This window comes from Hyperolius riggenbachi, chromosome 2 (assembly GCF_040937935.1).
Source record: "Hyperolius riggenbachi isolate aHypRig1 chromosome 2, aHypRig1.pri, whole genome shotgun sequence".
Classification (NCBI taxonomy): Eukaryota; Metazoa; Chordata; class Amphibia; order Anura; family Hyperoliidae; genus Hyperolius; species Hyperolius riggenbachi.
The window spans coordinates 283946365-283960453 of record NC_090647.1 but is presented as its reverse complement, the minus strand read 5'-3'; the positions used below and the strand labels follow the sequence as shown (position 1 = coordinate 283960453).

General features: G+C 46.9%; 1 protein-coding gene across 1 annotated transcript; it reads right to left on the bottom strand.

Moving 5' to 3' along the window:
• Positions 1-4142: 4142 nt before the first annotated feature.
• Positions 4143-4868, bottom strand: LOC137544328 (oligodendrocyte transcription factor 3-like). The gene has a single exon (XM_068265392.1). The coding sequence runs from the start codon at positions 4866-4868 to the stop codon at positions 4233-4235; it is 636 nt and encodes a 211-aa protein (XP_068121493.1). The 3' UTR covers positions 4143-4232.
• Between the last annotated feature and the right edge of the window lie 9221 nt (positions 4869-14089).

Here is a 14089-nt window from a genome sequence, read left to right as displayed (position 1 = left end):
ATTGGTGTGGGTGGGTGATCAGATTGCCTGCAAGGGGTAGGTTAGGGGCTGATTGATGGGTGGCAGTGACAGGGGGTGATTTGTGGGTGGCAGTGACAGGGGGTGATTGATGGGTGATTGACAGGTGATCAGTGGGTTATTACAGGGAAGAACAGATGTAAATAATGCACTGGCGAATTGATAAGGGGGGGTCTGAGGGCAATCTGAGCGTGTGGGCGGGCGATTGGGTGCCCGCAAGGGGCATATTAGGTCTAATCTGATGGGTAACAGTGACAGGTGGTGATAGGGGGTGATTGATGGGTAATTAGTGGGTGTTTAGGATAGAGAACAGATGTAAACACTGCACTTGGGAGGTGTTCTGATGTCGGATCTGCGTGCGATCTATTGGTGTGGGTGGGTGATCAGATTGCCCGCAAGGGGCAGGTTAGGGGCTGATTAATGGGTGGCAGTGACAGGGGGTGATTGATGGGTGGCAGTGACAGGGGGTGATTGATGGGTGATTGATAGGTGATTGACAGGTGATCAGTGTGTTATTACAGGGAAGAACAGATGTAAATAATGCACTGGCGAATTGATAAGGGGGGTCTGAGGGCAATATGAGCATGTGGGCGGGTGATTGGGTGCCCGCAAGGGGCAGATTAGTGTCTAATCTGATGGGTAACAGTGACAGGGGGTGATTGATGGGTGATTGATGGGTAATTAGTGGGTATTTAGAGGAGAGAACAGATGTAAACACTGCACTTGGGAGGTGATCTGATGTCGGATCTGCGGGCGATCTATTGGTGTGGGTGGGTGATCAGATTGCCCGCAAGGGGTTAGGTTAGGGGCTGATTGATGGGTGGCAGTGACAGGGGGTGATTGACAGGTGATCAGTGGGTTATTACAGGTCGGATAGAGGCATACAGTACACAGGGGGGGGGGGGGGGGGTCTGGGGAGAATCTGAGGGGTGGGGGGGTGATCAGGAGGAAGCAGGGGGCAGTTTAGGGTTAAAAAAAATAGCGTTGACAGATAGTGACAGGGAATGATTGATGGGTGATCAGGGGGGTGATTGAGTGTAAACAGTGGTCTGGGGGTGGGCAGGGGGGGTCTGAGGGGTGCTGTGGGTGATCAGGGGGCAGGGGGGGGAGATCAGTGTGCTTGGGTGCAACATAGGGTGGATGCAGCCTGCCCTGGTGGTCCCTCGGACACTGGGACCACCAGGGCAGGAGGTAGCCTGTATAATAGGCTTTGTATACATTACAAAGCCTATTATACCTATTCTCAGCGGCGATCCGGGTGTTAGTAACCCGCCGGCGCTTCCGAACGGCCGGCGGGTTACAGCGCGAGGGGGGCGGAGCCTGTCGCTGGCAGCTGATCGCGTCACGAATGATGCGATCGCCGCATAACCACGCCCCCCACCGCCGATGGGCGTATTGCGGTCGTTTGGGCCCAGCCCTTGCCGACGCCCATCGGCTTAAGGCGGTCGGCAAGGGGTTTAGGCAGTGGGCCACAGTCTCCTCCTAAAATAAAGTTAGGCTAAGTGACCCTAAAGGTAATCAGACAATGTTCCCCAAACACATAAAAAAGGAAGCGTTTCCCTGTGATGTGGTGAAGGGGGGGGGGGGGGAAGAGTTAAATAAGTCAGTTAAATAAGTCAGTGGGTGTGGCTACAACATGACGCTGGCGGAATGTGATGTAATGATGAATATTATCAGCTGGCCAGATCAGCTGGTCGATACACGGTACAGAAACGTACCGTGTATCCCCAGCATTAGGCAGTGGGCCACAGTTTCTTCCTAAAATAAAGTTAGGCTAAGTGACCCTAAAGGTAATTAGACAACATTCCCCAAACACATAAAAAAGGAAGTGTTTCCCTGTGATGTGATGAAGGTGGGGGGGGGGAAGGGAGTTAAATAAGTCAGTGGAAAATGGGTGTGGCTACAACATGACGCTGGCGGAGCTTTCTGTAATATGACGTTGTAACGCTAAGGCAGTGGGCCACAGTTTCCTCCTAAAAAAAAAAAGTTAGGCAAAGTGACCCTAAGGCTGCTTTCACAGTGGGATGTTACAGGCGCACGGTAGAGCAGCCTGTAACGCACCCCCACCGCACAGCAATGAAAAATCAATGGGCTGTTCACAGTGCCCACGTTGCGTTACACAGTAACGCTTCACGTCAAGAGAACGTACTGCATGCAGTACTTTATACGCGGCTAAGCCGCGTTAGACTGTTTGCACATGCTCAGTATGGGTGAATTCTTTTTATTTTAGGGGCGGAGAGGAAGCGGGGAGAGGCCGCTACGTAGCCAGGCACATGGCTACTTGGCATTCACTGCACTTGCAGTGTTTACTCTTTGGAGCGGCCGCTGATTGGCTGGCGGGACCACGTGATGCGGAGTGCTCCGCTCACGTGGTCTCCGCAGCGCCTCCGACAGAGCAGGCGCACCAAGAGCTGCTTGTAACGCGGCTCTTGGTAGCGTCCTGCTCCAACACCACCAGGCGTTCGGTTAGGGGCACGTTATGTGCCCTATAACGTCCTCTAAACGCAACATCCTGGTGTGTAAGTAGCCTAAAGGTAATTAGACTTTCCCCAAACACATAAAAAAGGAAGTGTTTCCCCATGATGTGGTGAAATGGGAGATTTGCATTATGGATGTGCAGGTGATAAATATGCAGAAACTGTGGACCAAAATCTCAGAGGAATGCCATGGGGTGGGAGGGTGACACTGGTTGCTGCTGGGAGGGTGACTCATTGGGTGTGAGGAGAGCGACACTGGGTGGATGACTTACCTTCTCCGTCCCTCATGGTCTGGCTCGCTGGGCTGCTGCTGCAGCGTCTGACATTGTGTCATGACACACAGAAAACAAGCAGCATGCTGGGGGCGGAGCTGGGGAAGAACATGATGTGTATGCTTTTTTTATGTGAACAGGAGCCACAGTGACCTTAGCTGAGAAAATAAGTTGAGATTTACTTAATTGGGGTTTCTTCCAATCCCCCACATTCTATCAGGTCCCTCGCTGTGCTCCCAGTCCATGCTGCAGTAACTCCTGACTGTGCATGTGTGGCCCACACTGCGCATCTCCTTGATTACCCTTCAGTGGCTGAAAGTGTTCTGCGCCTGCGCAGTTGCAGGTTTTATGAACTGCAGAGGTGCAGAACACTCCTGGCCACGGGAGCAAGACCGAGGAGGCGCTCACAACCGCGGCAGCGCATGGGGTGAAAGCAGCACAACAGTACGGACCAGGAGGACAGAGAGGGACATGTTAGACTTAAGCGGCAAGAAGCCCCTGGTAAGTGAATTTTAACTTTTCTCCCTCAATTAAGGTTTCCTTAAATGGAACATGATATAAACAAGAAATGGATGGAAATTAAGGATGTGGCCTGTGTTGAGGGGCCGAGTTTAGTGTGCCAGAACCTCTGTGCCTACAAGCTCCTGAGGTGTAAATCTGGCCATTGCTCTCATAGAAGCACTTGCACTATCCCCACCAACTGGCCCAACACAGAATATGGACTTTGTTAGGGATTAGCACTTTTTTTCATTAAACTTAATTTTCTTCATTCTACTGGAAGCAGAATTACCAATCACTAAACTGGAACTTTGCATGGAGCAAATCAGTTTTTGGAGCTGCTGATTAATTACTGTTGGTTAATCGGCAACTCCTGCATCCGATTAGCCCCATGCAAAGTTTTGGTTCAGCTCCACTAATCCTGTAGAATTAAAATATAGCATTTAGTAAAAAAAAACAAAACCATCATCTATATCCATACATCTTTATGTATTTAGTACAATAAAAGACAGACAAATATATATATATATATATATATATATATATATATATATATATATATATATATATATATATATTAGAATCTTTTATTCAACCTGCCTATTTAATCTTAGTATTAAAAAAAAACCTAAAATCATACATACAAAGAATAAAAAGTGTGCATTTTTTCTTTTAATTAAAATCAAACATATTTTACAATAAAATGGGGCATTTTCACAGATACGGTAATCATGCTAGTATTAAGAACACATATGGACAATACAGAGCATCATGTTTACCATAAAGTTCTGGGGAAAAAATATACATAGTAGTATTTTTGAGACTATAACAACATTTTCAAATAATATTTAAATGACATTCAACATATTTACATGAACTGCTGATTGGGTGGATGATGAGTCCTCCTTGAGCAAATGAAGCTAGAATATTTGTCTATTTGTCAGGCACAGGAGCAAAGTGACTCCTATCATCTGCCAGCTCTAGAGAAGGGCAAGGTAGAAGAAGCAGTCCTTGGCAGTTGTGTGGTTAAGGGCTGGCACATGGTACAGGGGCAGAAAAGTCCAGAAAAATTATGTGGACCAGGTGGAGGCATTTGGTGGATTTCTCTTGTCATTAGTCCCAAATAGCCGTGGACCTCTGAAGGTGGCATTGTTCTCATGACTGGAGTTAGTGGTGCAACATGCTGCAGGTGCAATGAAGAACAGCCAGGTACATGGTGGGCAGTGTGTACGTCACCCAGCATTTTTTTCAGCTCTGCAAGAGAGCTGGATAGCATAAGAATATGATTGCGTGCCAATAGTAGGGTTGAAATCTTTGACAGCTTACGTACAGAAGGTCCTTGTGAGTACGGCATAACTTCTCGGAGACCATCCATGGCTTGGTTCAAATCATGCATTCTTTGTCTTTCTCGGCTGTTCACCTTCATTCTTAACGCATACAGATTCTCCTGATTCTCTTTCCTTCTGGCTCTCGCCTTTGCCTTGGTAGACAGTCTTTGCCCAGCATGAAGTTTCTGGAACATATGCTCAGGTTTGAAGCTGTGGCTGTCTCTTCTCTCCAGCTCTGGTGAAGAGGATCTGCTGGACTGACAGTCTGAATCCATTGTCAACAGTTGTTTATCAGTGAATGCTGAAGTTAGCAAACTGAAGAAGGTTAAGTCAGTAGCAACAAGAACTCCAACTGCTCTGCTTTCTATTTCTGAGATCGCCACCAGTCTAGCTGTACTGGAGCCCCTGCAGTGCTTGTGTTATTTATACACTATACCACACAATAGGTACAAAGGAAGCTCACCAAACTTGGAAGAGGTGTAACCCAATCACAGCGAGCCTCTAACTTCAGCAGTTAACATTTAGGTAGAAGTTTATATATTAACCTCTTTCAATATTTCAATTATGCATTAAAATAATCAACTTACATCACAGCATGATAAACAGATTTGCACTTTCTCATTCAGAAGAAACTTAAAAGGATCGAAATAAAGAATTTCACCTTGCGTTTTCTCTACAATTGCAATATGCAGACACAGCCAATTGACATTTTCTTACACATTCCATACAAGTTGGAGCACTCCAATCTTTTTGATGATAAAAAAAAAAACTTGCTTATAGCCATGTAAGGAAGACCAGGCCCATGGATATACTGTCTATAAAAATATTATGTTCTTAATTACATCAGACCCCAGTTCCCCTGTATATGTATTAACCGAATTAAACATTATCTAAACAACATGGTATATATTACAAATTATCTATGGACACAATATGCTTTGTTTAGAGTCTTGCTGTTTCGTACAGATGAAACAGCTGGCTACAGGTTGGAGCTTATATCTCTATAAGACGAATCCGCTCTACTGGAAAATGTAATATAAGCAAGATCACTACCCAGAAAGTAAGGTGTTTTTGTCACTCTTTCTTCTTTAGTGTTTTTTCCAAACTTCTGAAAGTATACAGGTTACAGTATAGAAGAAACTGAAACAAAACATTTTATTTTGAATGCACTCGGGACAGTACTAATGATATACTGCCTTGACTACTGTAACAACCACCTCTGTACTTTGCCAACTAACAGATAGCATCCCTCCAATCTATACTGAACTCTGCTGCTTAACTCATTCACCTTGTTTCTTTCTTTAAGGGTCGGTCCACACTAGGCACGTTTGCAGAACGCAATCCATGGTCCGGGCTCCAGTTTTCAAAAACCTGGAACACAAACAGATCTCTGCTGCCTTTTTGCAGCATACGTTTCCAGGTCCTTTTACGTTTTTAAAAACGTGTCCCCAGCCGTGGGTGGGGGGGCCACCAAGCTGGAGGGGGTAGCAGCAAGGAAGGAGGGCAGCGGGCACAGCCGCAGGGAGAGGGGCTGGACCCCCCTCCCTTACCTGGGTCCCCGCTCCCCCTCCAGCTATTTGCGCTATATGAATGTAGTGAGCAGCGAGTGGGGAAGCAATTACCTTCCTTGCGTTCAACCACTTGCCACGTGACTTCCTGCAATGCCTCCACTTCAGTGGGTGGCATTGCAGGAAGCCATGCGGCGAGCGAAGGAAGGAAGTAGATAATTGCTTCCCCGCTTGCTGATCATTACATTCATATAGCACAAATAGCTGGAGGGGGGGGGGGCGGGGACCAGGAACCCAAGTGAGGGAGGGGAGGGGGGTCTGAGGGAGGGGGGGTGCATTTGCTTTTTGTGTTTTGCATCAGCATTCAGTTCAGAGGCAGTAAGGGTGATTCCCCTGGAGGTGAGAGATCCAGGGCTCACCTGTATTTCCCTCTGGGTATCGCATGGTAGTTTAAGGGTCCCGGTCTATAGCAGATTCCAGGACCCCTGACTGTCGTGTGAACCAGTGTTTTGTGGTTTTCATTTTTTTTTTGCAGCTTCCAGGATGTGGTTGATAGGTGAGTGGTTAGGGAGGGGACCAAGTGGGGGCTGTACCTGCATGCGGTGTCCCTGCTGATTGACATAATCTGCGATTACGTCCGACCAAAGCCTCCCAACTAAATGCTGCTAAATGTATGCAATTCATGCAGTTCCTTCTAAATTTGATACGGCAGACAAAGGGTTTATACCATTGCACCTGATTGGTCGACAGGCGTCTGCTGATCAGATATAAGGTAGGAATGTGCTAGCTGGGAGTGTGCATTTGCGATCTCCTGCTAGCCCCATAGACAGCCCGCCCAGGGGCTGCTGCACTGCTCACGCCAATTGGCTTGGAGCAGTCGGCAAGTACTTAAGTTCAGAGGCAGTGAGGGTGATTCCCCTGCTGGTGAGAGGTCCAGGGCTCACCTGTATCTTCCTCTGGGTATTGCATGGTAGTTTAGGGGTCCCAGTCTATGGCAGATTCCGGGACCCCTGACTGTCGTGTGAACCAGTGTTTTGTAGTGGTTTCACCACTTCCCTCCCCCAGGACGAGTAACTATGCCCCTGCAAAATCCCATATCTCCTGGCAGGGACATAGCTACTACGCCCCCACCCGCCGCATGCTCCCGCTCTCTTCCCCCCCCTCCCCCCGCGCGCTTGTTACTGCCGCTGATCGTTAGCCAGAAGATCAATGAATAAAAACACAGTTCCCATTCATTAATCTCTGTCCCTGTATAAGTGACCACAGTCGTCTATGAGACAGCACCATCATTCACAAAAGCCGATACTTACACGTGCACACATAATTTCCTGATTGCATAGTAATACTACGCATAGGGAAGTTATGCGCGAGGACATCTTGTGGCCAAATAGTAAAACTACATCTAAAACCTTATTTTAACGAACAGACTTTATTTTGCATTTAAAATTAATCTCTTACCTCCCACACATTCCCCAATAGTTCCCACATTTTTTTTTTGTAAAAATAAATAAATATACAATAAAAAATTAAAAATAGTTACCTTAGGGACTGAACTTTTTTTAATATGTATGTCAAGAGGGTATATTACTGTTACTTTATAAATTATTTCCAAATAAAATATTGGCGCCATACATTGTACTAGGGAAAATTGTAAACTTTTTAATAACCAGGACAAATGGGCAAATAACATGTGTGGGTTTTAATTACGGTAAGTTATAGACGAATGAATGGAAGGAGCACTGACAGGTAAAAATTGATCTGGCTTTTTAATGGGAAAAACCCTTGGAGGTGAAGTGGTTAAAATGCATTTTATTGACAAGGTGTGAACATATCACCTAGGAGATAACTCAGGAGAAAAAAGTGAATTGCATATGGGACCTTGTCTTGCAATAAAAGATAATTATCTCTTGAAATCATACAAAAATTATGTATCCTGTCATAAGTATGCTCCTGCACACGTGTCAGGGATATTTCATTGTACAAGGGTCGGAGAATTTTAGTGCATGAATTAACATTTGACAGCCAATGGGAAAAATTTTTCAAACTCACTAGATTCCTCTGGCCAATGACAAATGATGGAGAGAGCTACCCATCAGCCATTGCTGCATAGATTGCCTCCAGGTGACCTGGTATTTTCCCACATCCCAATAACATACTGGTAGATTCATTGGCTTTCTTCAAAACTGACCATTAAGTCTGGTAAGGTTACAGGACTGTGAGTCCCTCTGACAGACATTATCTGATATTATGGAAGCACGGTGGCATAGTGGATAGCACTCTCGCCTTGCAGCAGGAAATCCCAGCCAGGGAGTTTGTATGTTCTCCCCATGTCTTTGTGGGTTTCCCCTGGGCACTCCTGTTTCCTCCCACATCCCAAAAACATACAGATAAGTTAATTGGCTTCCCCCTAAATAAGACCTAGACTACAATGGACATGTGACTTATAGTGGGGATTAGATTGTGAGCCCTTTTGATGGACAGATAGTGACAAGACTGTACAGCTCTGCGGAAGATGTGGGCGCTATATAAATACTAAATAATATTAACCACATAAGGACCGCAGGATTTTTATATGATCTGTGCTGGGTGGGCTCTTCAGCCCACAGCACAGATCAGGTATTAGCCAGGGCGATCAGACTTCCCCCCCCTTTTTTCCCCACTAGGGGGATGTACTGCTGGGGGGGTCTGATCGCCGCCGGCTATCTGTGTTTAGCAGGGGGGCTCCTCAAAGCCCCCTCCGCAGCGCTATTCCCCCTCCCTCTATGGGCGGTACAGGACGGCGAACCGACGGCGGCGATCCCCGGCCAATCAGAGGCAGCGCCGTACGCTGTAAACACTGGGGATTTCTTCTCCGGTGTTTACATTTCGCCTGCAAGCCACGATCGGAGGCTCGCAGGCTGTTCACGTAGACTCCCTCCGTGAACTGACATGGAAATTCCATGGAAACAACACTGCGACCAGTCGCCGCCTATCGGCGTTGGCTGGTCGTTTAGTCGTAATATGGTTATGCTCTAACTAAAGCACTGCAGAATATGTTATTACCACATAAATGTATAATAAATAGATGACTCTCAGTCCCTCTCAGATAATGTTCTTCCACCTAGAGTAAAGATTGAGGTATAGTGTTTGAGACAGATTGTAGAAGTCAATTATATGATTATCTAAAGGGATTAGAAGAAAAGTGAGAATACAGTTTAAAGCTATTCAAGAATAGTGGCATCATATATGATCAGTACAATTGTGTAATAAAAGATAATGACTGTACAAGCTAGGCCAAGCCTCATAGACTCTGGTTTACAAAACACCCAACAATGCGGGTTAACTATCTGTTCATTATGTAGAGGAGACAAGGTTAAACTATCCTTCTTCATCACTGAAAGCTTCAAAAGAGCCATTCACACCCTCATCTCCTCAATATATTTATGACTCCAGCAAAGCGTGTCTATCAGTGCAGAGAGGAAGACATTTCACGGGTACTTTAGGCAAAAAAAAGATTAGTATTCATTAATTCTTTGGCATGGTACCTTGAAAAGAATAATAGGACACTTGTATTGTGAGGCTTCAGGGATGTGTCAGATGATGACTTGATTTACAAGGAAGCTGGCTGCACACAGCAGAGGAATAGTTGAGTTTCATTTGAAGTGTTCTAATGCCTAGTAGAATTGTGTCCTAGCCCATCCAAGCAGAAATCTATTTAATGAAGAGCTATTCAGTCCTAATAGCTGCATTGTAACACGTCTGAAAAAGGCAAAGACTGAAAGCTGAAAAAATTTCAGACAATGACACATGACCCAGCCAGGCCCAATGAGAAGACCTTTCCAATCTACACAAAAATCACTATGGCACCTAAATGGAGTTGGCCACAGCTTTATTAATCATGCATTATATATTAAGACAGAATGAAATAATGTCATACTTTTTTGTCTCCATAACATCCAAGCACGCTGTCTACAAGTCCTTTGAAAATGCTTTCACTTCTTTAATATCAACCACTGTACAGCCACTAGCCATACAGTTTTACACCAGCTCAGTGGGTAAATAGTTAAATATGTAGTCGGGATATCCACCCTTGATCATAATGAAAACAATAAGGAACGGCATTGCCAAGTCATATCAGGAAATAAAAAACAGGAGTCCTTATGGCAAAAAGGGAGCTGCCATAGGTCCCTATACTAAAATACGGGATTTGCAAAGCAGGAGGTTTTGGCACACGGCACTCAACGCGGGAACCAGGCATCACCATAGCATTAATGTTATACTGCCCGGGGTACATGAGGGTAATTCAGGGTTCTGGACTTGGAGGGGGAATAGTATCTAATGCCGCAGAGGATTTGAACAGCAGCAGGGTGAGCCGTCATTTGTTTCACCCTGTGGACAGCTCACAGGTGCGTACTAATACGTATCCAGGATTTGCGGCTATGAAGGGAAATTTACACCCGCTATCGGATGAAGAAATGTATTTTCTTTGCTGCAAATTATGGCTTTTATAATAGGCGCCTATGGCAGCTACTTTTTACTTTCTTTGACACAAATTGTTCTGCGGCACTCTCATCCATGACTCCGCGCTGCATAGTGTCGCATGTGGGCATGCTGGAGTGCTTACAGATATCTGTGAGTCCCAGCTGCTGGACCCAGGCAGGTAAGTGACTGTGACACATGGCAGAGAAACACTTCTAAGTAAAGAATAGATAAATAAGACCAACGCTTTAAGATTTGGTTATATTTGAGCTGTAAACCATTTAAAAACAAACTTGTCATCCATGTGAGACAATAAAAATGTTAGATACCTTTGAATCTCAAAATAACACTACAGCATTTCAGAAAATTCCTATTGTGGATTAAATAGAATGAGAAAAACAGAAAAGGCAAGTGGGCGGGCTTTCAGTGGCAATGACTTGTCCGTGCGGCTGTGAAGGACAGGGCTCACCTGATAGGTTGTCTGACAATGCAGCTATTTGCATGGTTGTCCTGCTTGTGCCATGGACCAGGCTTAGTTTAGTGTACTGTAGTCAGTCTCCTCTGCTCTGGTCTCTTGCTGATACCCCGATATACCCTGTAAGGAGATGGTAATATATATGACATACTCCATAATAAAACCATCTGCTTATAGGGTATATATAACCTAAAAGGGGCTTGAAAATTTCCAGGTGACCAGTTTTCTTTGGTGTGGGAAGCTTGGCCATCATGTGTTAGAAAAACTCACATTTGTTAATAAAAAAAAAACTACAACCTCATTACAAAATGTGTTAAAATAACAATACAAATAGGCAGGAATACATAGAAAGCAAGTTATTTATCTTATATTTGTTCCATGTGCGTGGCTCCAACAAAGGTTTAACAGCCAAACCAGAAAATGGTATATTAAGTTGCACTAGTACAAAAACGGAGTGTGAACAGGTCAGTAGTGGATTTCCCATAAAGATAGGACAAACATCATTTGGCCTGTGTTAGTAAAATGTTTTGCAAGGCTGCGTAGGACGTAGCACAATGACTTGCACGTTTAAGGTAGCCATACACTGGTCGATTTGCCATCAGATTCGACCAACAGATAGATCCCTCTCTGATCGAATCTGATCAGAGAGGGATCGTAAAAGTGTATAAATAGCATACAAAGAACTGATAATACACCATTTAATATATACAGTTTTGTGTGCATTTTCTGACACAATGGCCTTTTAATCAGGATGTACAGATAAACAGGAACTCCAGTGACATAAAGTAGAATGTAGCAAATTATTCATGATACCCAATTTTACATACATTTTTATGGTTTCAGAGTCAGAAACATTTCCTTTCTTTATATATTTTTAAGTATTAATCTCGCCCTACCAGTGATGCCCAGCCTAGGCTATTTATTATGCAGCCTTGTTCTCAAAGTGCACTCTGGGAGACCAGGTGTTTCTATCTAGGTCGGAAAACAAAAACAAACATTTTGCAGTAATGCACCTGCCAGTAGTAAAAATAGTATATTAGTGGAAAAAAGGGCAGTAGGACAGTAGTTAAAAAAAAAAGTAAATTTCAGAATGTAAATCAGATTGAGGAAATATTTTACAAATGGCAAAAACCAACTAAATACTTTATAAAGTAATAGTGTAAAAAAATGCTTATTGAACAATGTGGTGGGTGCGTAGCGGTATAGGGTAACGACACGCGGCATTGTAAAGCACTGCATTACAGCAAACCACATACATTCACAGTTTCAGTGAAGGATACTTTTCATTGACTGCATATTTCACTGCATGCACGCATGGATACCGTGCGGCGGCGCCTTCCCGATCCATTACGTTGCATTCCTGCCGTGGCTACTGTGAACCTAGCCTTAGCCATCTGTAAGCTCTGTATCTTGAAAAATATGTACAGCATCATTAACCACTTTATTATTATTATGCTGAAAGATGGCGCCGTCCTCGGACGCCTCGGCCACAGGGCTCTGGCCTTTTTCTTCTTTTTCCGCCTAAACCTCTCTTGCTTGCACCCACCCGACCTCCTAAACCCACCTGGGAAGATGCGAGGGCCTCGGGCGTGCAACGGCTGGCGGATCGGGAGGGCAGACGCTTTCCAGCCCACGTGAACTGCTTCGGCGAGGATGCACCACTGAAGCTGGGGAGAGCGGGGACATGGTGCCAGGCAGCTGAACATCGCTCACTGCCCTGCCCGCCGCGGGCATGCTGGTTCTGTCCTGCTCCAGCCAGGGGGTACAGCTGCGTCTGAGGTTTGGAGCCCAGGTGCTCTGCGATGCGGGAGATGCCGCCACGGATGGAGGGTGCGGGGATGCTCTTTGGGTCTACCACACTGCTTGCCGCAGGGCTGCTGCTTTCCCACCACGCAGCCCACTCCATCGCCGCCGCCGATGGGAAGCACATTGCCGCTGCACACGTCGGCGGGCTGCAGCTGATCAGGCCCCGGGGAGACCTCCGGGCGCTGCTGGCTGCTCCAACACCCGCTGCACTGCCACCTATGGCCGACCCACCCGCCGCCGCTTCCTGCTCGGCCTACACGTGGAGGAGCTCCTCACCGCATGAGCGGCTCTGCGGGCCACCTTCCGCGTTCATCTGCCAGCTGCCATCCTATGTCCTCCAGCGTGACCACCACCTGAGGATCAGCTGCCCACCATTCAACCGGTCCACAGAGCGGAATACAGGGTCATTTGCCCAGCTCTGCCTGAGTAAAGAGAACATCTTGGGCTACAATATGCCCTCGGCCGCTCCTGAATGTCTGGGGCTGCCGCCCGGGAAGAGGCCGCCACGTGCTCCCGCCGCCATCACCAGCAGCCCAGGGCCACCGCCGGAGACCTCCCCCAGAGACCTCCACATCACCGGGCGGGGACCCGACGTCTGCAACTCAGGATTGCTGGGGTTGCCGGACCCCCTCCACCACGGGTCTCCCAGGGGCCTAGGGACCAGCAAAGGCACATGGGACACCCTCCACGTGCAGAGGAGGCCTGACTGCAGCGGCTCCCCCGGTCACCATGGGAACAACCACACTGCCACCGTGTAAATGGAGGGTGGAGGGCCTGTTGCTGCTCCATCGCAGCCACAGAGTAGGTATGCTGCCCCAGGCCTGTCCACCACAGCTGCCCAGCCCGGGTAGTCCCAGGCCCCACGTCCACCACTGCTGCCCAGCCAGGGTGCCCCCCCCCCCCGGCCCTATGTCCACCAATGCTGTCCAGGCGAGGTGCCCCCGGCCTCATTTCCACCACTGCTGCCCAGCCCGGGTGGCCCCAGGCCCCACGTCCACCACTGCTCAGCAAAGGTGCCTCCTGGTACCACAGGGCACTCACTGCATCTGCACCCTTATCACCCAGCCATGCGGACTTTGAAATTAGAAGCGCTTCTCCTCGAGCAACCTGGCTCAAGTGATCCCTGCTGTCCGCCTCCATCAGGATCCCCCCCCCAGCTTCCTCTCTACTTTTCGAGGACAATCGGTAGCACCTGTCTAGTTGGGAGCGTGTCGCTGTGTAGCGTCCAGTGCCGAAAATGGCAGCGCTC